This window comes from Urocampus carinirostris, chromosome 15 (genome assembly GCF_059441175.1).
Source record: "Urocampus carinirostris isolate Australia breed hairy pipefish chromosome 15, RoL_Ucar_1.0, whole genome shotgun sequence".
In the NCBI taxonomy this organism is placed as follows: Eukaryota; Metazoa; Chordata; class Actinopteri; order Syngnathiformes; family Syngnathidae; genus Urocampus; species Urocampus carinirostris.
The window spans coordinates 33,722,959-33,749,286 of record NC_142363.1 but is presented as its reverse complement, the minus strand read 5'-3'; the positions used below and the strand labels follow the sequence as shown (position 1 = coordinate 33,749,286).

Sequence of the window (26,328 nt, the reverse complement as noted above, 5' to 3'; positions counted from 1 at the left end):
TCTTATCTAGATTTGACTAGTGACCAAAACCACCAGGTGGCACTTGTGAACAGGGTTAGGGACGTATTTTTACTTTACTGTATTCACAGTGTATACAGCTGTAGCTTCACACACACTAATGTACATATATAATATATAGTAATCCAGAGAGGTTTCACCCAAACAAACTGTGAGTACACATATTTACAAAAGTCCCACCAATTGTGCAAGTCCTCCTCTTCAAGTATTTGTATTTTTAGTTTTGTTTTTTTATTTTCAGTCCTGTTGCAATACACATCACATCACAGAATGAACAAATCCCTTGAAAAGAAAAAAAAGGATGGCGTGTTGAAGCCAAAGGCTTATGAGAGACCCGTCCCCAAAATAACTTTGGACGCTTCGTCAATCACTCATATAAACAAATGATCATATCTTACATCATTATAACAATCATCTGTTAATCCATTTTTTGTGTACTTTATTTACTATGGGTTCCAAGACTTGCAAAGACGCTAAAGGGAGAAGCAAAAACACGATAACTATGGAAATAAAGCTTTTTCTAGTTGTACTTATTTCACAAGACACAAACCAGTAGAAGATCAGCATCTTAAATAGCGTTGACCAATAGCAGACACGCATCTTAGAGAAGTAACTTGTTATACACATGAAGACCGCAAAGTTTGAATTTGGTAAGTTATTGCAGCCTGGTCATCCTGGAATTGAGATTATCTCATGTGCGGTCTGTTGTCAAGGTTTCTTCATTTTCTTCATTTCCTCATATTGAGTTTTTCCTTCCCCTCATGTAGGTTTTAGATCAGGGGATGGTGTAATAGTAGCCTGTAGTTTTCAATAATCTGTGATCTGTGGAGCCCTTAGAGACTCCTTGTGATAAAGGGCTATACAAATAAATATGACTTGACTTGACTTGAGGTTTTTGAGTTTTCCCTTGCCCTCATGTAGGTTTTAGATCAAGGGTGGTGAAATAATAGTATGTAGTTTTCAATGATCTGTGCAGCCCTCTGAGACTACTTGAGATTAAGGGTGTAACAAATAAACATGACTTGAGTTTTTGAGTTTTTCCTTGCCCTCGTGTAGGTTTTAGATCAGGGGATGGTGTCATAATAGTCTGTAGTTTGCAGTGGTCTGTGCAGCCCTCTGAGACTACTTGAGATTAAGGGTGTCACAAATAAACTTGACTTGAGTTTTTCCTTGCCCTCATGTAGGTTTAAGATCAGGGGATGGTGTGATAATAGTCTGTAGTTTTCCATAATCTGATCTGTGCAGCCCTTTGAGACTCCTTGTGATAAAAGGCTATACAAATAAATATGACTTGACTCGACTATTGTTGACTGGATGGACTTTGATGATCTAATTGAATGGCTGTTTAAAAAAAATGTAATTAAAGAAGACGTTGCTACAATTACTCAGTACTTGAGTAAGTACCTTTTTACTCAAGTAATCATTTGGATGACTATTGTACCTCTGAGACATATTAATCTGAAGTCACGGTACTTGAGTAAAAGTTTTGGCTACTCTACCCAAGCTAGGATCCAAACTCCTGTTACTCCTCTTGGCGACGTACTTTTCGTCCCCGTTTTGAGGCTACAGGCAAGAAAACGCACATACTTTGTGTGTCGGGTGCAGAAAAAGTCAAAGGAAGCATCTCTTAGCAACCACAAGACAGTAATTACTGTTGCAGCAGCTGGGAGCAAAGCAGATTTCCGCTGTGCGTTCAAGCACTCCTTTTACACACGGCATTGACTAACCAGAGCCTCCCCCACACACAAGCACTGGGAGAGAGGAGAAGCCTGCCCATTTTATTTTTTTCGGCGGGGAGGGCGGCGGCGGACTTTGAAGACGCACGTGCCCTTTAAAGAGTGGAGCGACTTCAAATACCCTTTGGAGAGATTTCAGGTATCAAAAGTCGTATAGTGAACATAAAAGAAAAGCAAGAGAAGATGGACGGAAAACTTTAGGCAGGCCGGTGTTATACAGAGAAATGCATCCCTGCCGGGATTTGCATCCCCTAGCTACTATAACCACTTTGACCTCGTTTTATCTCCCTTTTATATCACTTTTCGGGAATGTAATGGCGAACATATAACCAAAACCACTTCCTCTTGCATTTGTTGGGAATGGAATATGACTTAAACCATTGCGTCTTTGTATTTGTTGTAAATGTAATCGAACGGTAATGCACACCGTATATAAATCACTTTTGAGCAGGTAACATTATTATTTTGCCTTTTTCTACTCCAATCGCTCGTATTGAAACTGTTATGCACTCTACCATAAAGCTTTTTCCAGCATAATAAGCTTTATGGTAGAGTGCATAACAGTTTTCAAAAGTGGTTTACATACGGTAAAAAGAAAAGTGATATAAAAGTGAGGTAAAACGAGGTAAAAGTGGTTATAGTAGCTAGGGGATGCAAATCTCGGCTGGGATGCATTTCTCGGCATAACACCGGAACTTAAAAATGGATCTCCCAAGAGTCTAGTTCAAAAAGGTTTTGTATTTTTCACTAGGTTTTTCTTAGCAACTATCATCGATTCGGTTTCCGAAAATGAAGTGGACATTACAAGCTAACTGCAAATGTTATTTATCACTTAGTTCAAGGGTCTCCAACCTTTTTTTTTCAAGCTGAGAGCTACTTTTTGTTACTAGATAGATACTTTGTTCATCCCTGTAGGGAAATTCACATTTCCAGCAGTATCCTTGTACTGAAAATAAAACAATCAAGTAAAAGGAATATATACATAAATACCCAATGTAAGGTGTTGATATAGAGTATTTAAATTGTGCTACATAAAATACACACTGTAATAAAAATAGGGTAATATGCAATGTGGGGGTGTGGTTTAATGTGGGCTTTTACTCCCCCGGGTGGAGTTAAAGAGCCTCATGGCATGAGGAAGAAATGATCTCCACAGTCTGTCCGTGGAACAAGACTGTGACAGCAGTCTGTCGCTGAAGCTGCTCTTCCGTTTGGAGATGATGCTGTGTCGTGGATGTGATGAACTGTCCATAGTTAGCGTAAAGGGCACCCAGTTTGATATGAATTTCTGAAATAGGAACTGTCATGATTACTGATGTGAATTACCTGTGCCCGCTCCTTTGGCGCCAACTGCTTCGGACTCTGATTGGCTCCCTGTCCCTATTTAAACTCACTCCTATCTGTTCCCCGTTTGTCAGTCCGTCTGCGAACCTCAGTTTACACTAGGCAAGCCTTTCTTTCCACCCTGACTCCAACCTGTTGTTTGCTCTTGTCCGTCCCCCGGCTTCGACCCGTTTTTGATCCTGATCACGTCTACTCTCCCGTCCCGGCTTTTGACCTTTTTTGTCCTCGACCATGTCTACTCTCCTTTCCTGGCTAACGACTCGCTTACGACCGCGATCACAATTTTGCTCTGCTGTCCCAGCTACTGACCCGTTTTCCGTTCCCGACACCGCCATCGCTCGCCACGGAAGTCCTACTTCCGCGTTCAGAGCGACCTGCTTCCTGCGCCCAGCGATCACCGGATCGTTGGGGCAACCCTTCCCTTTCTTCCAATAAAACTGAGAGAAAGGTAACGCAAGTGGTTCCTGTCTCTGTTCCAGTCCTGACAGGTATATGACTTGCTAAATAGGTAATAAGGCAGCTTGATAGTTTTTTACTTGTTTACCTTTCTAGCTAACTCAGAGGGAGATAGATAACTAGCTAAAAGAGTAAAAAGCCATCGAAAGAGTTGGACGGAAAGCTAAAAACTAAAGCTAGATAGCTAGCTCGAAAGGACCCCAAAATGTAGCTTGATAACTAGCAAATGTTAGCTAGATAGCATGTAAATAAATGTAAAAATCTCAATAGATAGCTTGCTAAATATCTAAAATGGTATCTTGATAGTTAGCTAGAAAGGTAAATAGGTAAAGAAAACTAATATCGAGCTAGATAACTAGAAAAAAAAATCCATTAATAGTTGGATGAAAAGCTAAAAACAAAAATAGAAAGCAAGCTAGAAACGAGGCCAAAATTTAGCTTTTTAACGAGCAAAAAAGGTAAAATGTTGGCTAGATAGCAAACAAAAAATGTGAAATGCTAGATGGATAGCTTGCCAAATAGGTTGCTAAATACATAAACCATTACCCTGATAGTTAGCTAGAACGGTAAACAGGCAAAAAAAACCTAATAGGAAGCTAGATGGATAGCTAAAAGAGTAAAAAGGAATCCAAATAGCCAAATAGAACGCTAAAAACCAAGCTAGATGGCTAGCTATAAAGGAGCCCACGATTTAGCTTGATAACCAGCAAAAAGGTAACATGTTAGCTTGATAGCATGGAGAACAAAATGTAACATGCTAGCTAGATAGCTTGCTAAAAAGCTAGAAAGATAGCTATCTACAAAGCTAAACATGTAGCCTGATAGCTATAGAAAACTGCACATTTTTTTACTCATTTGCTTTGTATAACCCATAAATTGGAATTTAGTTTGCTGTATTTCTTGTAAATTAATAAATAAATGTGTTTACTACACTAATAGATTACCATCCTACTCTCAATTAATTGTTTAAAAATGATTATCAATAAAAAAAAATGTCCACGAAGCCTATAAACTGGAATTCATGTATTTGAATTTAAATTATAACAATTTATCCTGTTATAACTATGCTGTTACTATGATGTTACCAGGTTAAAATAGGGTTAAATAGACTCAGGCAACCAATAGAAAAATGATAGTCAAGTCATATTTATTTGTATAACCCTTTATCACAAGGAGTCTCAAAGGGCTGCACAGATCACAGATTATTGCAAACTACAGATTATTATGACACCATCCCCTGATCTAAAACCTACATGAGGGCAAGGAAAAACTCAAAAACCTCAACATGAGGAAAATTAAGAAATTATATTATTAGAAAATCACAATGACCCAGCTCTGTGGAGTTATTTTCATAGTAAACTGTCGTATGGGGGCACCGCATTGGAGACCCCTGACTTGGTTCTAGCTACTGGGGGTAGGATTGTGTCTTTGGTGATAATAGATTTTATTTCTAAGTGCTTTTCAATGTCCTCTGCATTCACAAATCGTTAAATAGCAGTCACATCAGTTGCCATAGGGGCAGCACGGCGTTTCAGTGGTAAGCGCGTGTGCGGCACAGTTCTGAGGTCATGGGTTCAAATCCAGCTACCGGACTTCCTGTGCGGAGTTTGTATATTCTCCCCGTGGGTTTCTTCCGGGCACTCCGGTTTCCTCCCACATTCCAAAAACATGCATGTCAGGTTTATCGGCCGGTTTGAATTGTCCCTAGGTGTGAACGATAGAGCGAGTTGTCTGTTCTTGTGTGCCCTGCGATTGGCTGGCCACCAGTTCAGGGTGTCCCCTGCCCGAAGATAGCTGGGATGGGCTCCAGCACCCCCGCGACCCTAGTGAGGATAAACGGTGCAGACAATGGATGGATCAGTTGCCATTTTGCTTTCTGTGGATGATCTCAGCCTGAAAAACAGCGTCGAGCAAGTGGTGCATATGTTCCGTTCCGATGCAGTCTGCGGCATTCACAAGGTTCTATTTATAGAAAGTTCAGCCCGATTTGTTGTCAATAGTGGGATCCGTTTCATTCGCTTTCTCATCATTCAGACTTATAAGATTCTTTTGAGGGTGGGTTGATTTTTTTCCAGTTTTTGGTTTAAAAAAAACAAAAGGTAGTGGAATTGTACCCCCAGAAACAGAAAAATAATAAGAATGCATCACCTTGTGACAAGCAGAGGTGCAGTCTGCCCCCTGGTGGTTAGGAGGAGGAAAAATGACTTTTGTTGTTGATTCCCAAAATGGTGGCTCAACATCTGGATGTTTTTTTTTTCTTCCAGGCATGCGAGGAGCCTCCCCCCATCTGCACGCCCATGAAGGAACCATTCTCCCCCCTGAATAACGTGGTCTCCACCGAGCCCTTCAGGGGCTGCTACGTGCGAGCTCAGCCGTTCGACGAGTTCAACTCCGGCAACCGGCGTTACCTGCCGCCGCAGGTGAGATCCTGCACATTTCAAAATAAAAGAAATATTTTGGATTTAAGATTCAATCACCTAAAAATACAGTAAATCCATTTGATGCATTCAGTTTAACATCTGGCAACCAGATAATTCTGACCTTTATTGAGTGTTATTATTCCTATTTCACTGAAAACTGTTCTTGAAATAAATTATATACATAATTTATTGTGGCTAGAACTCAAATATCCTATCCTGAAATATTAGAATATCGTGAAAAAGTGTACTAGTGGTCTGTGAGCCATAATGAGCACTAGTAAAGTAATAAATGACTCAAAATATTTCAATTGATTTGTCATGAATTCAGGTTTTATGACATTTTTGCTTTATTCGTGCACACTCGTGTACAATGCGTAACCCTTTTTTTTATGTATTAAAAATCGGTACTAAGTTATTTCGCTTTATACCCCCAGAATACAGCCACCAGAGGTGTTACTAGGGGGGAAGACAGGGGTGGGCACTACCCACTCAAAGAAAGGTGGATGTAGCACTGACGACAGCCTGGGCAGTGCAAACGCTCTACTATTCATATTATAGTAGTATGTAATAGTGGCTCCTCTCTCTCAGATGAGCTGGTATTTAGCTCAGGAGGTAGAGCGCTCGTTTTGGGATCAAAAGGTCGCTGGTTCGATTCCCGGCTCCTCCGTGTTATATGTCGAAGTGTCCTTGGGCAAGACAATGACTCCCTGCCTTGAATGGCTGACGTTGCTATCGGTTAGTTAGTGTGTGTAAAAGGGTGAAGCACATTATAAATTTTAAACGCGGACCATTTACATTTATTTACATTTTTTCTCAGCTCAAACAGTTGTAAGTGATAAATGCTGTTGAATATGTGCAATTATGATAAAAAAATATTTATTGACAATGTTAACTTTGAGCATAATACCAACATAAAATTTACAATATATTTATTCAAAGGTGCGGCGCGTCGTTTAAGGTGTCTTTAAAAAGTTGAAAGTTAAATATTTTCCCGACTAGATAAGTGTTGACGATGCCCAACTGAGTTCAAAGAGCCTTTATGCTTTAGTTTTCATTGCAGCTATCTGCTTTTATCGGAGTTGTTCGGGGCGGAAACAATTAGGTTAAAGGAAGGGGGGCTGGGGAAGTGTTCATCCGTGCAGGTTTTTTAAATAAATGTAAATGGTCTGCATTTATATAGAGCTTTTCAAGTCAATGAAGACCTTTCAAAGCGCTTTACAATGTGTTTTACACTTTTCCCTTTTACACACTAACCGATAGCAGCATCAGCCATGTAAGGCAACTACCTGCTATTGGGGGCATTAGGGGTTCAGTGTCTTGCCCAAGGACACTTCGACATATAACACAGAGGAGCCGGGAATCAAACCTGCGACTTCTTGATTACCTCCTGAGCTAATGTTTCATTTCTATTTTTCAGTGGAACATAAAAATTGTGTTTTGATGAGTCAAATCAGTCCAATCTTTTTGCTTGAATGCATCCACAACTCTCTTCCTTGTTTTTTTTTATCACGAGTGTCCACTGGGATTCCGCAAAACTCCGATTTAGGATCACTAACGTTTTTTCCTGATTCTGGGACACAAACACACAACAAAATCTGGTATTTGAGATCCTTATTTTCTGATCTCCCCCTCCCCAGGTCTCCTTCAAGTCCAACCGCCACGTCAGCTTCCACATGGACGAGGAAGAAATCGTCCGCATCAACCCCCGCAAGGACGTGCTGATCCGGGGCTACGAGGACTACCGCCACCCCGTCATGTGGAAAACGGAAGGCGAGCGCGAAGACCCCGACTTCCCCGCCGCCTTCCACAAAAGCGAGGGCAAAAAGTGCGAGTACCTCTTCCCCGACCACGGGGGGGACCCCCTCTCCGCCGTCAAAACCCAACCCTCGCCCCTGCTCAAATCCAAAAAGGGACGTCGGCGGAGGGAGGACGGCGAGCGCTCCCGATGCATTTACTGCCGCGAGATGTTCAACCACGAGGACAACTGGCGGGGACAGTGCCAGGACGCCCCGGACCCCATCAAGCAGTGCATCTACAAAGTCAGCTGCATGCTCTGCGCCGAGAGCATGCTCTACCACTGCATGTCCGACTCGGAGGGCGACTTCTCGGACCCGTGTTCCTGCGACACCGCCGACGAGCACTTTTGCCTGCGTTGGCTCGCCCTGGTGGCGCTTTCCTTCATGGCGCCCTGCATGTGCTGCTACCTGCCCTTGCGGCTTTGCCACCATTGCGGCGAGGCTTGCCGCTGCTGCGGAGGCAAGCACAAAGCGGCCGGCTGACCCTCTCGCCGGAAGCCCGTCCTTGTTTTTCTCTTCAGGCCACACTCGCCTGGTTCTAGGGGTTTTGGGAGATTTCACTCCGCGTTTGTCACCCTGAGCTCAGCCGAGCCGGAGCCAGGAGACGAGGACGTTGAACAGAACTCGGAGATGTTACTAAAACGCATTAGCATACGCCCGGACCGACTCGACAGCGCGATGAAGGAAACTTTGTACAGAGACGCCGCAAAACTATCGCTGTTTGAGTATGCTAAAAGGGATACTTACGTTCTTCTGCTTATTTTTTGGTGTGCCGTCGGGTGACCGTGGTAACCGTGGCCTTTCCCCCACTTCGTCTCACTGTAATTAGTAAACACACACAAAAAAAGACATTTCCCACTTTTTTTGATTGCATTCCAATAGAAAAGGGACTCATTCCATTTAGCAGAAGGGAAATTGGTCACCGTGCTGAAATCCCCTCCGAATCGAAACCTTGTTTTGGAATTCCAACTGAATTTTTTTGCTCAACCAGCAAGTTTTCTCTCGCCGAGGGGGTTGAAGGTGCTTCGATTTTATTGTTATTTGAAAAAAGGCACTTAAAACAAGGATTTTCTTTGACTCTCTCCACACAAAAAAAGCACTGCTCTCCAAGCTTTCGGCTGCAGCACCCCCAACCTTCGATAAAAATTCCCGTTTCCGTCCTACCTTTTTCTTTTCTCCTCTCTCCCGGTGTCATCGGCCCACTCCTTCTCTCGGTTTTAATGAGCCCCCGGATGAATGAGCACGTTGTTTCAGGAATGCGGAGTATCTCGGCAATTAAGTACATACAGATGGTGCGCATGAGACTTCCACGGGCGTGCACGTCAACTGACTGATGACTCTCGACAAACACTTTGTTTCGGACATTCCAGACGTACGATTATTACGATGGGGTCTGAATCATCTGCAAAAAAAGTCGTTAAAAAATGAGAATTTCCTTTGGCAACCCCGCGAGAAAATCCAAATAACAGGAAGCACAAATTTTGGAAATGTCATTTTGACCTCAAAAACAATTATTCATTGCACCCCGTTTGTAACCTCAAAACAAAAGCTTTCGTGCTGCGTTCAAGAAAACGCGGGAATAAGAACTTTCCGTCCGGATTTTGTACCGTTTAAATACGACTGACCAGTGACACCACTATAATAAGCTAACATTTGTGTTTTTTTGTAATTAATTTTCTTGCCACTGCCATTTTTTGTTTGTTTCTGAAATTGATATAAAACAATTGACACGATTGCCCTTGAATTCAAACTATAGATCCTTTTTTTTTCTTATTTCAATTTCCTGTCAGCAAATTTGTACTTCCTGCCAAGTACTTTGTACTTGACTCAATTTCCCCGCCATTGCTTTTTCAATTTTAGAGAAAAAAACTTTTAATTCAAATTGCAACATTTTCTTCGGAGACGGATCCTTTTTCGCCCCTCGCTTTCGATTTCCTGGTAAAACCGCGAGGATTTTCACAAAAAGCTCATTTGTACTTCCAAGTAATCCGTAGTTTACTCCAAAACGGTTAAGGCCTCATGCTAGTTTTTAAAATTTTTAGTGATAGAAACGACTTAAAGCAGCACGGCGGCGCAGTGGTTAGCGCGTGTGTGGCACAGTTCTGAGAGATCGAACCTTCCTGTGTGGAGTTTGCATGTTCTCCCCGTGCTTGCGTGGGTTTCCTCCGGGCACTCCGGTTTCCTCCCACATTCCAAAAACATGCATGTGAGGTTAATTGGCCGGTCCAAATTGTCCCTAGGTGGGAATGAGCGAGAAAATTGTCTGTCCCTGTGTGCCCTGCAACTGACTGGCAACCAGTAGAGGGCGTCCCCTGCCCACTGCCCAAAAATAGCTGGGATGGGCTCCAGCACCCCCGCGACCCTACTGGGGATAAGCGGTGCAGATAATGGATAGATGGATAAACTACTTATAACAAAACCCTTAGATTTTAACTACAACATTTTTATTGGACCCAGTAGAGATCCTTTTTTCCCCGCTTTCCATTATCCGGTAAAGTCGTGAGAATTTTCACATACATAATCTACTCTTTTGAAGATGTGCTAAATTCATAGTTTTTTCTTTAAAACTATTTTTTTGTGTGGTAGCAATCCACCTGATTGCCATTCCCCACATCCATAAAGTTGATTTATGAGATGTTTTTTGTTTTATAAAATCCAGAAACTATATACAACACCAGCTCGGTGGCGTTGGGGGTATGGTGCTCGCCCCGAGACTGGGAGGTCGTGGTTCAAGCCTCGGCCGAGTCATACCTAAGACATTGGTACCTGTTGCCTCCCTGCTTGGCATTCAGCATTAGGGGTTGGAATTAGGGGGGTTTGGTCACCTAATGACTCCCAACACCTCAGTTGGGTTGAGCGAGGGGGCTGGGAATCCCCTCCTCTAAATCAATCTCCCAAAAAGAGTCAGAAATGACTCTAGCCACCTCCCACTAGGGGGATATGGCTGTGGTATATATATATATATTTATACAACACAGCCCTTAAATTGTCGTTGACTCGTAATTATTATTCGTTGCCTTGCAAGTAAATTTCTAGTAATACAGTTTAAGTTCGAATAGAAATTGATTCGAACAACACCATGGATGACAGAAATACCGCCATTGTGGTCTAAAGTCCGCTTTCCTTTTCCTGGTAATTTCGTGACAATTTTCACGATTACCTAATGTATACTCTCCAACAAGTACTCTTTCGTTGACTCCATTTTCCCATTATTGCTTCTTGAAAGTGAAATTTGTACTTCCCACCCGCCAGATACGTTGACGTTGACTCCTTATTGACGCTTTTGAAGGTGTGCAAAAGATACAAATATTTTCTCAAGCTAATTCTAAAAATCAACCAAGTTTTTTTCATTTTTAAAACACTACGCATGCATAATAATTCAAGACTCTTTCCTGACCTCATTTTAATCCTTTCTATGCAAACATAGGACACGAGACACACTTTTAAGACTGACAGGACTTTTCGATTTTACTTTAAGACCTCGGTAGTAACAGTCGACGAGCCTCCCTCCCCCGTTTTGGTACCAAACACCTGTAAATATGTAACACTATTTATGTACTGATCATATTAATAATAATAACTGTCTCCTTTTGAATTAAGAGAGCTGTATTTATCATAGCTGTCAGCATTACGTACGGTAGCTTCTATTGACAGCTTACTCGTGTACATAGGTCCAACTTTTTTGTAGTATTATTTCACATTGAAAAGTAGAGGGCATTTGCAACCGGGGCGGGGACAAAACATCAACACCGACTTTTAATAACGGTTTTCAGCTAGTTTTGTACCAGAAAACGGAAGGGCGGTGCTTACACGGTACCGCTAAGGAAATTGATATATATGAATATAAATACTGTATATATAAATGTATATCTTTAAATACACGGATTTAAGGCTGCTAGATACAATCACTAATTTTATTGTGCTGACAAGAGAAAATTAGCTATGAACGACTGTTAAAACCTAATTCTCCCGCAGCATTCGACATTTTCTGTTTTTTTTTTTTTTTTTGGCATTAGCTCAAGAGGTTGCAGGTTCGATTCCCGGCTCCTCCGTGTTATATGTCGAAGTGTCCTTGGGCAAGACACTGAATCCCTAATGCCCCAAATAAGTAGGTCGGCGCCTTGCATGGCTGACTCCCTATTGGTGTGTGAGTGTGTCTGTGAATGGGTAAGTGTGAAGCACATTGTAAAGCGCTTTGGGAGGTCTTCATTGACTTGAAAAGCGCTATAGAAATGCAGACCATTTAGCATCTTGATTATCCTCAAAACGTTTGGAGGACGACTCCCTATTAGTGTGTGAGTGTGAATGGGTAAGTGTGAAGCACATTGTAAAGTGCTTTGGGAGCTCTTCATTGACTTGAAAAGCGCTATAGAAATGCAGACCATTTACATTTAGCATCTTGATTATCCTCAAAACGTTTGGATGCGGACTCCCTATTGGTGTGTGAGTGTGTGTGTGAATAGGTAATTGTGAAGCACATTGTAAAGCGCTTTAGGAGGTCTTCATTGACTTGAAAAGCGCTATAGAAATGCAGACCATTTACCATTGAGCATCTTGATTATCCTCAAAACGTTTGGAGGCCGACTCCCTATTGGTGTGTGAGTCTGTGCGTGAATGGGTAATTTTGAAGCACATTGTAAAGCGCTTTGGGAGGTCTTCATTGACTTGAAAAGCGCTACATAAATACAGACCATTTACCATTTTCCCCCACCAACAACTTTATTTTCCCCGCGTACTCTTTTGTTTTTCCCGCGCTTGTGTGTGTGTGTGTTTCCGTTCGTGAAGCAAGGTTAGATGAAGCCGATTAAAAACTTGCTGGCTGGCAAAATATAGGATGTGCATTTCCCCCTCCAACCCCACACAGAGGATTTTATTATAATTCCCCAAAAAACACTTTTATTTTGCATTTTCCAGGACAGTGCTACTTCCTGTCACGTACTGTATTATATATGCAACAAACATTTGTCTGCTTTAACACACATAAGAATATACGCACTCTTTCCCCTTCGAAGTATCGTTTTTAAAAAAGATTGAATAACAAAATATCGTTTACTTTCGCAGCAGTTTTTGGGTGCACTGATACTACTCGATGTACGCTTTTATTTTGACATCTTACAGTGCTCGGTGTAACATTTATGTGATTAGTTCTGAAATAGTGGATGATATTTTTTGTGTTTTTTTTTTCTTGTCGAGAGAAATTTGCAGTATAACGGTACTATTAACTATTCTGTAAACACTGCCTGTTCATTGTTGCCCCTCACTCCTTTTGTGCATATACATTTTTTTTTTGTTAATTTAAATTCCTTAGTGCCATCCTGACGACCTCAAAAACGACAAAAGAAAGTGCCTCATGTCATTTTAGTTTCTCTTAGTTTAACATCTGTCCGTTTTGGTTCTACGGTTATCTTGTTTTTTTTTTTTTGAGAATACCAAGTATATGATGTAAAATGGCTAGTCCCAATAACTCCCATGGCATAGTTGTATTTTCTTTCTACGGATTGTAGCTTGTGACCTTTCATAAATATATAATGTAAATACGCATACATTATGTTTGTAACTGTTTTTGTTACATCATACACTTGTAATTTTACATATCAAATAACATCATAATAAAATTATGAGTTTTAACTCTGGACTGTGTGTATTATTTTGGTTTGACACCCTGCAACATCTTCAAAAAATATAGGAAATTATACTATATATAAAATGCTCAATTATGTTTTTTTCCCCCCTGGATATTCATTTTTATTAATTAGTGACGGGCATTAAAAAACACTAGAATTGTCATGTCATCTTACCTGAGGCGTGTCAGACTCCCAAAGGTAAAATTTGGTATTGATGCCATTATTTCTATATTTTTGTGTTACCGCTAGATAGACACTATTGCACATGAGCTACTCCTATCAGAGATAATAATCATGTACGATGCCTCACTGTATTTGGGTCGGCATTGGCTCAGGAGGTAAAGCGCTCGTCTTGGGATCAAGAGGTCACAGGTTCGATTCCGAGCTCCTCCAAGTTGTATGTCGAAGTGTCCTTGGGCAAGACCCCGATAAGCAGGTTGTAGCCTTGCATGGCTGACGCTGCTATAGGTGTGTGGGTAAGTGTGAAGCACATTGTAAAGCGCTTTGGGAGGTCTTCATTGACTTGAAAAGCGCTTAGAAATACAGACCACATCATACCATTACTGATCTGACTCACCTGTGCCAACCGCCACGGTTTCTGATTGACTCCCTGTCACTATTTGAACCCTGTCCTGTCAGTCCGTCTGCGAACCTCAAGCAAGCCTTTTTCGACCCGGACTCCCGCCTGTCCTGTTTCTGCTCCCGTCTGTCTCCGGCTACGACCCGTTTTGATCCCGACCACGTCTGCTCTCCCGTCCCGGCTTAGGACCTCTCTTTGTCCCCGACTACGTCTACTCTTCCGTTTCGGCTCACGACTCGTTTCTGACCCCGACCACACCTTGCTCTCCCAGTCCCGGCTACCGACCCGTTTTTCCGTCCCTGACACCGCCATCGCTCGCTACGGAAGATCCACTTCCGTGTTCGGATCTCAATGAGAGTACGAGAGCGACTTGCTCACCGCGTCCGGCGAACACCGGATCGTGGGCGCAGCCCTTCCTCTTTCCTTCAATAAAACTCGTGAGAAACGTAACGCAATTGGGTCCTGTTTCTGTTCTGGTCCTGACAAGAATAAGTGTGCACGTGTAGTCAATTCAAGAGATTTTTGACCAGATCCCAAAATAAATTATAACCATACCGATCAGCAAAATCCCAGTCACAAAAAAAGTTTAACTGGAAAAAAATAGATGTATATTTTTCATTTGTATAGAAAGAGGGATAGTTTTTTTTCTTTCTTTTTTGTTTCCCTTTTTCTCAGTAGAGGACTTTTTCAAAAAAAGTAGAAAAAAGAAGGGAGGGGTTAAAGAAAAAAATAAATGGGTATGGTAATATAAGAAACATGTCGGGAAAAAAATAAATTAAAAAAATCTGAGATTTTTACCATTTTTGTAAAAATGTATTCTATAGATACAGCGACAGTATTATTGTTCATATCCTTAACACGGTACATTTTGGTCCTTTTGGGTCTCCATAGTTTGTGTTATTTCCTTATGCTCTCACACTCTTTTTCAGTTGCAATCCAAAATGTTGAAAGAGCCATATTGGACTTAAAAAAACATGTTTGGAGCCTCCAATAATTAAAATGTGTATAAACCTTAATAGGAAGAAAAGACATACTAATTATATATACTGTCATACAATGCATATTATAGGATATGCTACTCAAAGGTATTTTCCCAGTGATATAGGATCAAGGATTATTATCGTCACATGTCGCTCCCCGTAGAGGTCTGGCTTATCTCTGAAGAATGGAATGACGCTTTACACTGCAAAATAACGGTGACCGGATGATGAAGGTGCTGTATCTGAGTCGGATCAGGTTTCTCCTGTTACTGGTAAACACGGAAAACCAGTACTAGGTATTTTATGTGAGGGAGCCCCAGCACCACCGCGACCCTACTGAGGATAAGCAGTTCAGATAATTGATGGATGGATTAACAGAGTGTTTTTTAAACGTTAACGCCGCTGTCGTGTGTGGAAACGGAACTATATAGCTAATTCCTGTTTCCGGACATTCTATTAACACCACCGTAATTGGAATATTCAATAAAGCAATTTTAATTCAATTTTAAATATATTTAAGAGTAATTTAACATCCACACGTATATATGATTATGTAATTTGTGCTGGTCATAATAATACATAAAGTAAAAAATGAAAGTAAAAAAAATAAACGACAAAATGGCCAGTAAACTCGAGTCAGAACTATATAGCAACTGCTTGTTTCCGACCGGACCATTAACACAATCGGAAAAGCATGCTAACGCGACCTGTCTGCCGTTTTTAGAATTGATAAAAAAATATTGGAAAAATGTCCTTTTCTGCTCAAAACCGGACTTCTACACATTGAAGTGGTAAATCTTACATAAATTGCGTCATGGAGTTGGACATTTTGGACTCTTTGGAGCAACTCGGGTGAGTATACAACACGCAAGTTAGCATGCTAATAGCTTAGCATGGTCAGCCGTTCTGACAAGAAAGGGGCTCAAAAATGGCTATTTTAAATTAATTTTATTCCGCTTAGCTACGACGGTCCTTTGACCGAGGAGACGTTGTTGCTCCAAGCCGCGAAGGTTGGCCTGTCGTCGGCCGAGTACGTGGAGTTATGCCGGTGGTTGGTGTCCCGTTTGAAGCCGCTGTGTAACCTGGAGGAGAGTATCACTTCCGGCCCAGGTGAGTTTTTAATAATAAATGTTTATTTTTATAAATACATTAAACCTCCAGGATACGATATAATTATAGTTTAAGGTGGGGACTGTGAGCTAATGTTTTTCGTATAGGAGGGGGTAGAAACTTTTGGTAATGAGTACCCCCGCTACACTAGATAAATCGGTAAAAAGTCAAAATAGTATATCGTGTATATAATGTACGTGCATATGATTCGCTAACCTCTATATTCAAAGAAAATTACATTACATATAATAACAATTGTTATGCACAAATGTGCACAATCCTTGATTTGACTTCTGGAATGAGAAGTCAAACGTTTATAACTCTTTCACAACGTCTAAAAATGACCAAAGTAAAATTTGCACAGGTTTTAGTGCAGTAAAGTGGTCGTCTCCAAACGTCCACATTTGGAAACACCTAAACCTACCTTTAGAAAAATGTTTAATAAATGAAAAAGTTTAGTTTTTCAGATTGTGATCAAATTTGACAAGATACCAGGTAACGCTTCAAGCTATTGTCTCACCTGTTTTCTAGTGAAGATGCCCATGCTACACTCCTTTGCAGGCATATTATGGCAAAAAAAATCAGGAAATTATAGAAACCTTCCATTTCTGTGTGTTCCAATTCAGATTACCTAATGGTAATGGCACTTGCAGTGACTTTCAGTTTGGGACAGAACTTCAGAGTGTTACTTTTCAAAAGAGATCACAAATGTCCATATTGTCCAAATGTTAACAGTATTCCATTTACTTTTGGTATGTCTTGGATTGGGATTTTAGGTGCATTTTATAGGAACATTATTTAAAAGTAGACTTTTTCTCTGCTATTCTTTGGATTATTTTCAACATATTACATGTAATCAATTCAGTGTGTCCCAACAGAGGATTTGGACAGTCTGGAAGTGGACCTGAGGGGCTTACTGAAAGAACTCTGCTGCCCGTTTGATGCGTCGACGGTTCTAAAGGGAAACTCCAAAAGCCATCTCAAACTTGTCTGTAAGTCACAGCTCACTCTCCTCCTGCATCGGGAAGTTTGTGATTGCCATTTTGGATTTTTTGTCAAAAGATATGTCCCACTGGATGAAGCGCCCTACCTCGCCAGATGTAACTCAAGTCATAGAAGCTTTAAAGTGTGTGATAAATCACCACTAGAGGTTCTCGTAGCTTAGAACGGAGCTAAACTATGTGCATTCAAAGGAGACTCGATCGGAAAACCTAAAGAAAACCAGTTGGAGAAATTTGACAACCTACTTTCAGATTTTCACGAGTCGGCAAGGATTAGTGTCAGCCAACATCAGGGACACAAAAACCTGCATTAATCCCCGTCAGGGACAACAGAGACTGAGCAAGCTGAATATGCACTTGGAGCAGCTGCAAAGAGCCCAAAACTGGAGTTGGTCAGAGCTTGTAAAAGAGGCTAACTTTAGTGGCTTTCGGGAGAAACTACTCAGAATACCAGTAAAAGTTAAATTTGTCAAGCTTTGGGACCCTGAATCAAAATGAATTATGTTAGTACATTCCAGTGTTCATTTGACCTGTGAAAAGTGATGGGTCCCGGGGACTCGCATGCTCAAAAATCTATGGGTCCCCAAAATTTAGTCTTATCGAGGTTGACATTGTAAATCGGCGACAAATATATAATATAAATCTATATATTCATTCAGTTTTAATCATCACACTTAATTGGTAATACAAAGCAGTTATCCCTTCAGTTTTTTCAGTTGACAACAATATTGCACATTATTCAAAATAATATTGCTGAAATAATTATATGAATCTATATTTTCATTCAGTTTTAATCATCACAGTTAATTGATAACACAAAGCAGTTATCACTTCAGATTTTTCACTTCACAAAAATATTGGACATTATACAAAATAATATTGCTGGAATATTAGTCTATACACTATATTCGTGCAGTTTTAATCATCACAGTTAATTGGTAATACAAAGCAAGTTATCACTTCAGATTTTCCAATTCATATATTCTTCGTGGTTTGCTGTCCCGCCACTGTTGTAATGCCTTCTCAGGGTCCAATCCATTATCATCCTCCTCATAGCGTCACCAGGAATATAAGTGAGTCCATTTTGGCAGAAAAGTCCTCTCTAGAAGTATTCTTTTGATTGTTTTCTTTCGTCGAATTGTTTGCTTCTACGCATGTGTTTTCCTTGCCTTCGCGATCTTCCGAAGAATTTCTCCGCCGTTTTTTTGTGCCGGAATGATTGCCGTTGTTATCACTTTCTGTATTATGTTTCGACTTACTACCGACACTGAAGAAATTGCCGATTTTGTGTTGATTTTCACATAATACTAACTTTTTTCGGAGGCATACTTAGCCTTCACCTTCCCTCGACGACAACCACCACAACAATGACGTAATTTCGAAACAACGAGATCTCGTTTGCCGAGATCAGCGTGCAGACGAAAACTCGAACCGCGAGACCAAAACAACAATGGCAGATCTGCCTCAAGAAAAGTTTGGAGTGCGGTAAATCTTTGTTTAAAAAAAATGTAATCGGGTAAAAATGACAATTTTGTTTCCAAAAAGTTGCGTCCCGGGGATGCCCGTTGACTTGACACTACAGGATGCAGGGATGCGGGCAAACCAGAACACTGACATTCGCCTAACTCGTGAAAGGTCCCCGGTTTGAGACTGGGTTGAAACATGTGTTGGCCAGGAGAGAGATCGGCGCCACCAGGCTGTACTTGCCCAAGACACACCACATCCAGTAGTGCACCTATGACCCTACTGGTTAAGGGAAACACTTACCCACCCACAATATCACAGAGTTCTGCAACATTTGCTGTCCGTCGAGTGACACTGAAGGACGAAGCAGGAGCAGCTAACAATAACAATAGTGGCTAGCAGCGTGCCATAGACTGCAGCCAAATAAGTAGCAGGATTGACTAGAGAAGGAAACTGTGGGGGGAAAAAACGTGTCAGACTCCTTAATCATGGCAGTCTTTATGAATTAGACCAATATTTTTTCCCTTATTATTTGAATCAATGGTGTTTTATTTAAAAAAGTCAATCATTTTCACACCACTTGGGAATGCAATATAATACACGCTAGGACCTTAAGTCAAGAGTTAATTATCTCTGCAGCTTGGTAATTGTGTCTTCTGTGTTCCCCATTTAGTGTTTTTATGCTCAGAGCTTCAAGCGGCGCAGATTGCCACCAGCAGACAAAATTCCATCTGTGGTGAAAATATGGGCTCGCCATCTCAGCAACTGCGGGAAATTTGCCAGGCGGTGAACGTTTCACTGTCTAAGGCGCGAGATGTCGCAGATCTCTTCGCTCTCATCCAAAACAGGGTGAGGATCAATTGTGGCTGAAGTCGTGGAATATACAAGGTTGCTTCCTTAAAAATGCTTGAATTCTAATGTGTTTTCAAGGCCAGGAAAATGCTTCAATTTGGGCGAAGTGCTTGAAAAATGCTTGAATTTGTTGCCATCGCCCTGTTTCTTGGCAGTCTTACTGTATCGACCATGCACTAAATTAAGAATTTTTGTTTTTAAAGTGCGTGAAAATGATGCCAACACGCCTGCTCTGGTGGCTTGTCATTATGCCGTTGTCATGTGAAGCGTCACCGCACCCTTAGAGGACAGCTCTATTTAGAAAAACGGCTCTTTTGATTCGGCTCTGTGATGTATTATCAATAATAATGACACATTATGCACCAAATTACTTAGTCATTTAATGTTTTATTGGGGATCCCTGAAAAACACACGAAATATAAATTCAAATATTCACTGATCTACAAAAAAAGGTAAAATACCACACAATTTTAGCTTTTTACACACTTAAGATAAGTGAAACAACACAAAATCCCTGAAAATGTATACAAATAAAATAGAAATTAAAAGTATTAACTCTTCAGTGCTCTAAATAAGTGATAAAATCCAAAAAGAATGAACTGTTTACAATTCTAGACACAGATCCTCAGATAAACACGCGAAAAAGACTTCAAGCAAAAGATCAGTAGTCTCTAAGATTGAATGCACTCTGCTTCGGAGCACTCGATATTATTAAAATGAGTCCAAATTTGTCTCATTATTCTGCTTTTTATGCATAAAATTTTTTGGGGGGTCTTCCGTATTGAACTCATTAAATACCCAGCACCTGTAGAGCCGTGTTGGTAAACAAGTGTGACGTGTTGAAGCAGAATGGCAGAATTCCTGTCAGTTTACAGCAGCCCAACGACGGGAACGGATGAAAATAGCACAAAGTATGTGCCGGCAGCAAGATAGCAACGTTATTTTAGTCATCAAAATGGACAACAACAAAAATGTTCTTTCGATAAGCGCTGGAAAAATGAAAAAAAAAAGAAATCAGCCTTGAAAAGTGCTTGAATTTGGCCGTGAAAAAAAGTGTACGGTTGAATGTGTGTGTACAGGTGGAAAACCTTGTCAGGACGTGCCCCGATGAGACTGTAGGAAAGCCTGCCTTGAAAAAACTACTCAGCAGTGAACAGTGGGTACGTAGGTGATCCCGACACCAGGAAACTAGTCACCTCATTGTTGTTTCAGGACAGAATTTAAAAGCTGAAATGTGTTTCTCTGCAGGAAAAGCTCAACAGCACCAACGCGGTCATGTCTTCCGAGTACGAGTGTCGGCGCAGGATGCTCATCAAGCGGCTGGACGTCACCGTTCAATCTTTCGGCTGGTCCGACAGAGCCAAGGCAAGGGTGTATTTCTTTTATTAAAAATACAGTGTTTCCTCAGATTTCAAACACCGCCACCCTCTACTTATAAGCAAATTCAAGCTTGCCATCAGGCTGAGTGAGAGTTGGTGCCACTGAATGTGGTCTTGGCTAACTATGAGGAATGCCGAATTTGATTGGAAAGGTTCTGAAAAGCAAAAGCAGGAAACTGTACATTTACATACTAGAACCATACATTTATCCTCTTCCTGCTGTGTTTTGACATGTTTCCTTTAATATCACACAGAAAAAAACGAAGCAAATACAAAATGCACTTTTCAAATTTTGATTCCATTTGTTAAGGCACCTAAAAGAAAAATCCAGACCTATCTGGCCCCATGTGAAACTGTATTTTCCCCTTGAACCTGGGCCACTTTTGAAAGCAATAACAGAAATCAAACGTTTACAAAAATTGGCGATGAGTCTTCCACAACGCCGGGGAGACATTTTGGCCCACTCTTCTTTGCAAGATTGTTTCAAAACTATGAAGTTGGAGGGTTTTTCTCACATTAAAAACATTTAAGGTCTCACCACATGATCTCAATTGGATATAAATATCTGGACTTTGACTCGGCCATTCCAGAACCTTCATTTTGTCTTTCGAGGTGGACTTGCCGGTGTTTTTTGGATTGTTGTCCTGCTGCATGATCCAAGAGAGCTTGAGTTTAAGGGCACGAACTGTTGGGCAGATGTTCTACTAATGGATCCTCTGGTAAAGACCAGAATTTAGGATTCCAGCAACCAGAACAAAGCAGCCCCAAACCACCACACTGCCATCGCCGTGATTTATTGTCGGCATTATGTTCTTTTTGACATTTTTAGGCTACATGTCCACAGTATGTTTCTCCAATAGTCTTGAGGATAATCAAGATGCTTTTTGGCAAAGGTTTGACAACACTTTGTGTTATTTTGTGACAGCAGTGGATTTGCCTGGGATCTCTCTTACGGTTGCCATTTTTGGCCAGGGTCTTCCTTATAGCGGAGTCACCAACACTGACCTTAACTGAGTCCAGCGAAACCTGCAGTTTCTCGGATGATTTTCGAGGTTCTTTTGTAACGTCACGGATAAGCCGTCTCTTTGAGCAATCTTAGTTGGTTGAACACTCATAGGAAGGTTTGGCCAGTGTTCTCCATTTGTGGATAATGGCTTTGACAGTGGTTCGTCCTACAGCCTTGGAAATGGATTTTTGACCTTTTTAATTTCTCCATGAATTTCTTTGGATCTTGGCATGTCAATTTTCTTCGTGAGCTCTTCTAGCCTACTTCACTTTGACTATGTTTTCATTTCAATGATGTCTTGATTTAACACCGTTAGTGTCAATCCATTTTGGGTGTGGCCTTTAGAATTGAACAAGCGGGCTGGGGGCAATTACATTTTCACATAGGGCCAAACGGGTTTGGATTTTTTTTGTGTGCCTTAATAAATGGAATCAACTTTTGAAATTTTGCATTTTGTGGGTGGTGAGTTGTTCTACTTCTATGCATAACTGCCAAGCCCTTCCATTACAAACACGATCAGTCTCCAGAATATTAAAAAAAAAGTGGTATTTTAAAACGGGAAGTGGCAGACTTTCACCAAAACAGTAGTTTATCGTGTGGAGTGGTAGGGTTGGTGAGTATATATACGTTGTAGTTTTCTGGAAAAGTTAAGACGCATACACAAGGTTAGAGTGGTAAGTGATTAGATTACTGACAGAAAGTCCATAAAAGTGAACAAGAGGTTTATTGTAATTATTATTTATGTATTTTGGGGGGGAACGGCTGATATGTAGATGTCAGAGTTTAAAAAGTGAAATATTTTCTCTAATAAGTACGTGTTAACGATGCTAAACTGCTTTATTTTCCATTGTGCCCATCTTTTATATTATCAGGCCTGTTCTGCGCAGAACAAAGCCCCCAAAAGATGAAAAAGGGGTATTATTCCAGCGTGTCTAAAAAATGCTCGCACATTGTGTTACTCTGCTGCCATCTCCTGGCTTATAGTCACGATTGCAGCCTTGCACCCAATCTTTTAAGTTATACTATTGTTTTTAATCTATCAGTAGTGCATACATCTTCATTTGCGAGACTAAATTGCTGCTTTGAGTAACCTCATCTCATCTCATTAGCTGCACCGCTTATCCTCAGTAGGGTCGCGGGCTTTCTGTGAGTAACATTTTAGTGAAAACGGTGAATTTTTCGTACAGGTCTAGATGGATTATTGTGTTTACTAAGCTTTCTAATGGAAATATAACCTTCTTGAGTGCTGGAATGATCAAAAACTAGTAGTAATGTATGTATCCCTTTAAATCCTATTTGTAATCTAGATGAATCTATTTTCTGTTTCTATTCAGGCGAAGGTGGACAGCATGGCCGGGGCCTACCAGCCCATAAGGCACGCCCTGAGGGCGGAGGTCGGTGTGGACGTCGCCGCCCTGCTGGCCGCCAGAGAGGACGTCTGCAACCTGGTCAAGACCAGTAGCGGCGCTAGTCGGCGCCTCACGACCTGCGCCGTCAACAAGGTTGGTTGCAATTCTTATCACTGAGAGCAAGGATTTGCAAATGTCTTTTCTATCTTTGTACTTTGTTTGAATATAGTCTTTTTCATATTGATTTTTTTGGTGCAAAATACAAATAATGATGTCTTTAATCCTGCTGTTTTTAATAATTCGTTTTTTAGAAAAACGTGACCATTTTCACTCCTATCCTGGACTATAAGGCGCAGCCCCTAAAAATAGTTTTTAGTGATATAGTTTTCCATATATAAGGCGCACTGGACCATAAGGCGCGGCCCCTAAAAATAGTATATTGTGATATAGTTTTCATATATAAGGCGCACTGGACTATAAGGCGCGGCTCCTAAAAACCCTTTTGTGACATAGTTTTTATGTGTAAGGCGCACTGGACTATAAGACGTGGCCTCTAAAAAGTCTTTTTTGTGATCATAGTTTCACATGTAAGGCGCACCCTTTAAAAATAGTCTTAGTCGGGGCGGCAGTAGCTCAGGAGGTAGAGCGATCGTTTTAGGATTAAGGGATCCCAGTTCGAATCCCGGCTTGTCCGTGTTACATGTGGAAGTGTCCTTGGGTAAGACATTGAACCCCCAATTACCCCCAATAAGTAGGTTAGCGCCTTACATGGCTGCAATGCCGCTATTGGGAAATGTGAAGCACAATGTAAAGCGCTTTGGGACTTGAAAAACGCTATATAAATGCAGATCATTTTATTTCATTTCATGTCTTTAGTGATATCGTTTTCATATATAAAGCGCACTGGACTATCAGGCGCGGCCCCTAAAAAAGTCTTTTGTGAAATAGTTTTCATATATAAGGCGCACTGGACTAAGAGACACATGGGATTACAACAATATGAGCTAAGGTTGCATTAAAAAGAAATACTTAGATTAAAAATAGAATCATTTATTTCATACAACATGAATTAGAATGATGTCATCCGGTTTTACCACTAAAATTAATTTTATCAATAAAACATCGCCATATTAACCACAAGGGGGCACTCCAAGACCACTATTTCTCAAAGGCAAAACAGTTACCGTATGCAGTTTCGTTTAATTTGGGGTTGGTACGCCTTTTTCATGGGCAAATTCAAGCCGGTTCTCGTTTTTTTCCAGTCGCGTTCAAAAGGAAGAAATCCAGGGCAAATCAAATAAACGAGGGACTAAATCTTAAACTCCAGCCCCTAACCCAGCAGTTAGCAACCCAAAATGTTAAAGGAGCCGTCACGGAGCAAAAATATATAAAAACCAACGCGTTTGCGGTCGCAAAATCAATCAAAGCATTTTAGATGAATACAAAATGGGGACTCGTATATTAAAGTCGGGCTTTAAATGTTTTATATTTATTCCAAATAATCGTAAAGCATCGGGGACGTTTTGTCATGTTCTCTGCAGAAAGCCATTACCATACCGTAGAACTACAATTCCTTCATGATCAATTTTGAAACTTTTCTGAGAAAAGCTAATTTGCCAGTGCGTGTTGCTGACCCCCAACCTAACTCTAGCTGTAACCCAAGCCCGAACCCCGTTCTAAACCATAACCTAAGCTAAGTTAAGTTAAGAACCCTCACATGGAGCTCAAACCCTAGTTCCTAGCCCTATTCCCAACTGTATCTCAATACCCTTATAAGGAGTGTAAATCTTCGTTTCTAACCCTAGATGCAGTCCTATTTTGGAACCCTAAAATAAGTTGAAAACCATTATTTGAACCCCAAACCCTAGCTCGGCAACTAACCTAAGAAACATGGCAACAATTTCAAGCATTTACAAGGATTTCATGCACCTGTATGAACACAGTTAGTCAAAACTATACGTTTTCATTTTGATTGCCGTAACTTTTGGCACGCCAGGCGCAATTTGGAGTTTTTCGGTGCGCCTCGGAGTCCGGAAAACGCAGTACACAAAATCCAATATGTCTTCCTGCCGTCGATCAGGTCCAAATGGGAAGAGTCCCCGACAGAGGAGGGCGTCCCTCGGAAATCGAAGCCCCCCTCCCGGAGATGCCCCCTTGGCAGAAAAGGCAAGACGGCGGAGGATGGAGAGGGGGTAGAGGTGGTGGATGGCGAGGAGGAGGAGGAGGCGGAGCTTGGCATGGCGGGAGACACCACCACCACGGTGGACACGGGGGGAAGCGAGGTCGGTACCATTACTGACTTCGTCTTATTAAATTAGTGATTTGTTTTTTACCCTAACTGAGGCGACCTGTTTAGATATTACCTGTATGGATGGCTCTCTGTCGCTAACTCAAACAGCAGTCTACTAAATCCTCATTAAATGTTGTATAAAGGTCTTGTACATGATACATATCTTGATTTCTTTATTTTGAAAGTTTGTTTTGCTAGATCCGAGATCACTTCACCACTAGGGGGCGCCAGGTAGCAGTAGCCTGTTATTAAAAGTACAAGGTACTGTTTGCTCCATTGCCGCGTCCTTTCTTTTTGTGCATGTACGTGGCCTGTGAATATCATAGACTTACACAATACGGAGCTGGATACAACTGAGGCACACAATCCATCTGGGATCAGTTGCTTGAAGTTATGGTACTGTAATCCCTTGGTGATCATGGCTAACAAGGACCAGAACCCCCACAATATGCACATTTCACAAAGTGGCCCTTCTACCTTTTTTAACATGCTCTCTGTTCACTTTAGGCATAAAACATGAAACAAATGAGCTTTATCGGCCTCGGCGATCATCAAATAGCGATAATGGATCAGGACTGGACAGTTGTTTATTTTATGTAGATAGAGCAGAAAAAGGGCCACTGTGCTTTCTCAGCCATGACTCGCTGCAATCTTTGACTGGGGATAATGGATTGCAATTACACCGTTGTTCTAGGCAGAAAAACCGCAAAAAAAGCCACTGTGCATGACATCGATTTGCTCTCAGCCCCCAATCTTAGCAATTGGGGATAGTGGATCATGGCCACACCTGTGCATTTTATTTCCTCAAAAAAGTGCCTACTGCCAGTCACTGCCTTAAGCAATATGGGAATAGGGATTAAGGATTTTAGGTGAGAATAATGGCAACAGAAAAGCTGCCAGGCCTGACAAACGTGTGCAGTGGG

The 26,328-nt window shown here is 41.2% G+C and overlaps 2 protein-coding genes across 3 annotated transcripts in view; both read left to right on the top strand.

Annotated features, from left to right (window-relative positions):
• spred1 (sprouty related EVH1 domain containing 1) overlaps nucleotides 1-13,403 on the top strand; it is a 71,202-nt gene extending 57,799 nt beyond the window's left edge. Inside the window, exons 5-6 of the mRNA XM_088354130.1 lie at nucleotides 5,819-5,974; nucleotides 7,612-13,403. Coding sequence (XP_088210256.1) covers nucleotides 5,819-5,974; nucleotides 7,612-8,253 — 798 coding nt within the window. The 3' untranslated portion in view covers nucleotides 8,254-13,403. The remainder of the gene's footprint in view (nucleotides 1-5,818; nucleotides 5,975-7,611) is intronic.
• Nucleotides 13,404-15,625: 2,222 nt separating this feature from the next.
• Nucleotides 15,626-25,681, top strand: tslig3b (tRNA splicing ligase complex subunit 3B). Of its 2 annotated transcripts, none has more exons than XM_088353717.1 (8): nucleotides 15,626-15,806; nucleotides 15,916-16,064; nucleotides 16,943-17,056; nucleotides 19,203-19,378; nucleotides 20,461-20,541; nucleotides 20,630-20,746; nucleotides 23,101-23,268; nucleotides 25,196-25,681. In XM_088353717.1, the coding sequence occupies exons 1-8, from the start codon at nucleotides 15,769-15,771 to the stop codon at nucleotides 25,412-25,414; spliced, it is 1,062 nt and encodes a 353-aa protein (XP_088209843.1). In that variant the 5' UTR covers nucleotides 15,626-15,768; the 3' UTR covers nucleotides 25,415-25,681. The 2 variants fall into 2 exon arrangements, with proteins under 2 accessions (XP_088209843.1, XP_088209844.1); XM_088353718.1 differs by having other exon boundaries at nucleotides 20,630-20,752; nucleotides 23,107-23,268.
• Nucleotides 25,682-26,328: the final 647 nt, after the last annotated feature.

What these genes read in the sequence shown, in the direction of transcription:
- tslig3b (XM_088353717.1), top strand. Translation starts at nt 15,769, where the DNA reads ATGGAGTTGGACATTTTGGACTCTTTGGAGCAACTCGG. An exon ending in TCGCTCTCATCCAAAACAGG is followed by an intron (nt 19,379 to 20,460) that starts GTGAGGATCAAT and finishes GTGTGTGTACAG; the next exon opens with GTGGAAAACCTTGTCAGGAC. An exon ending in GCTGGTCCGACAGAGCCAAG is followed by an intron (nt 20,747 to 23,100) that starts GCAAGGGTGTAT and finishes GTTTCTATTCAG; the next exon opens with GCGAAGGTGGACAGCATGGC.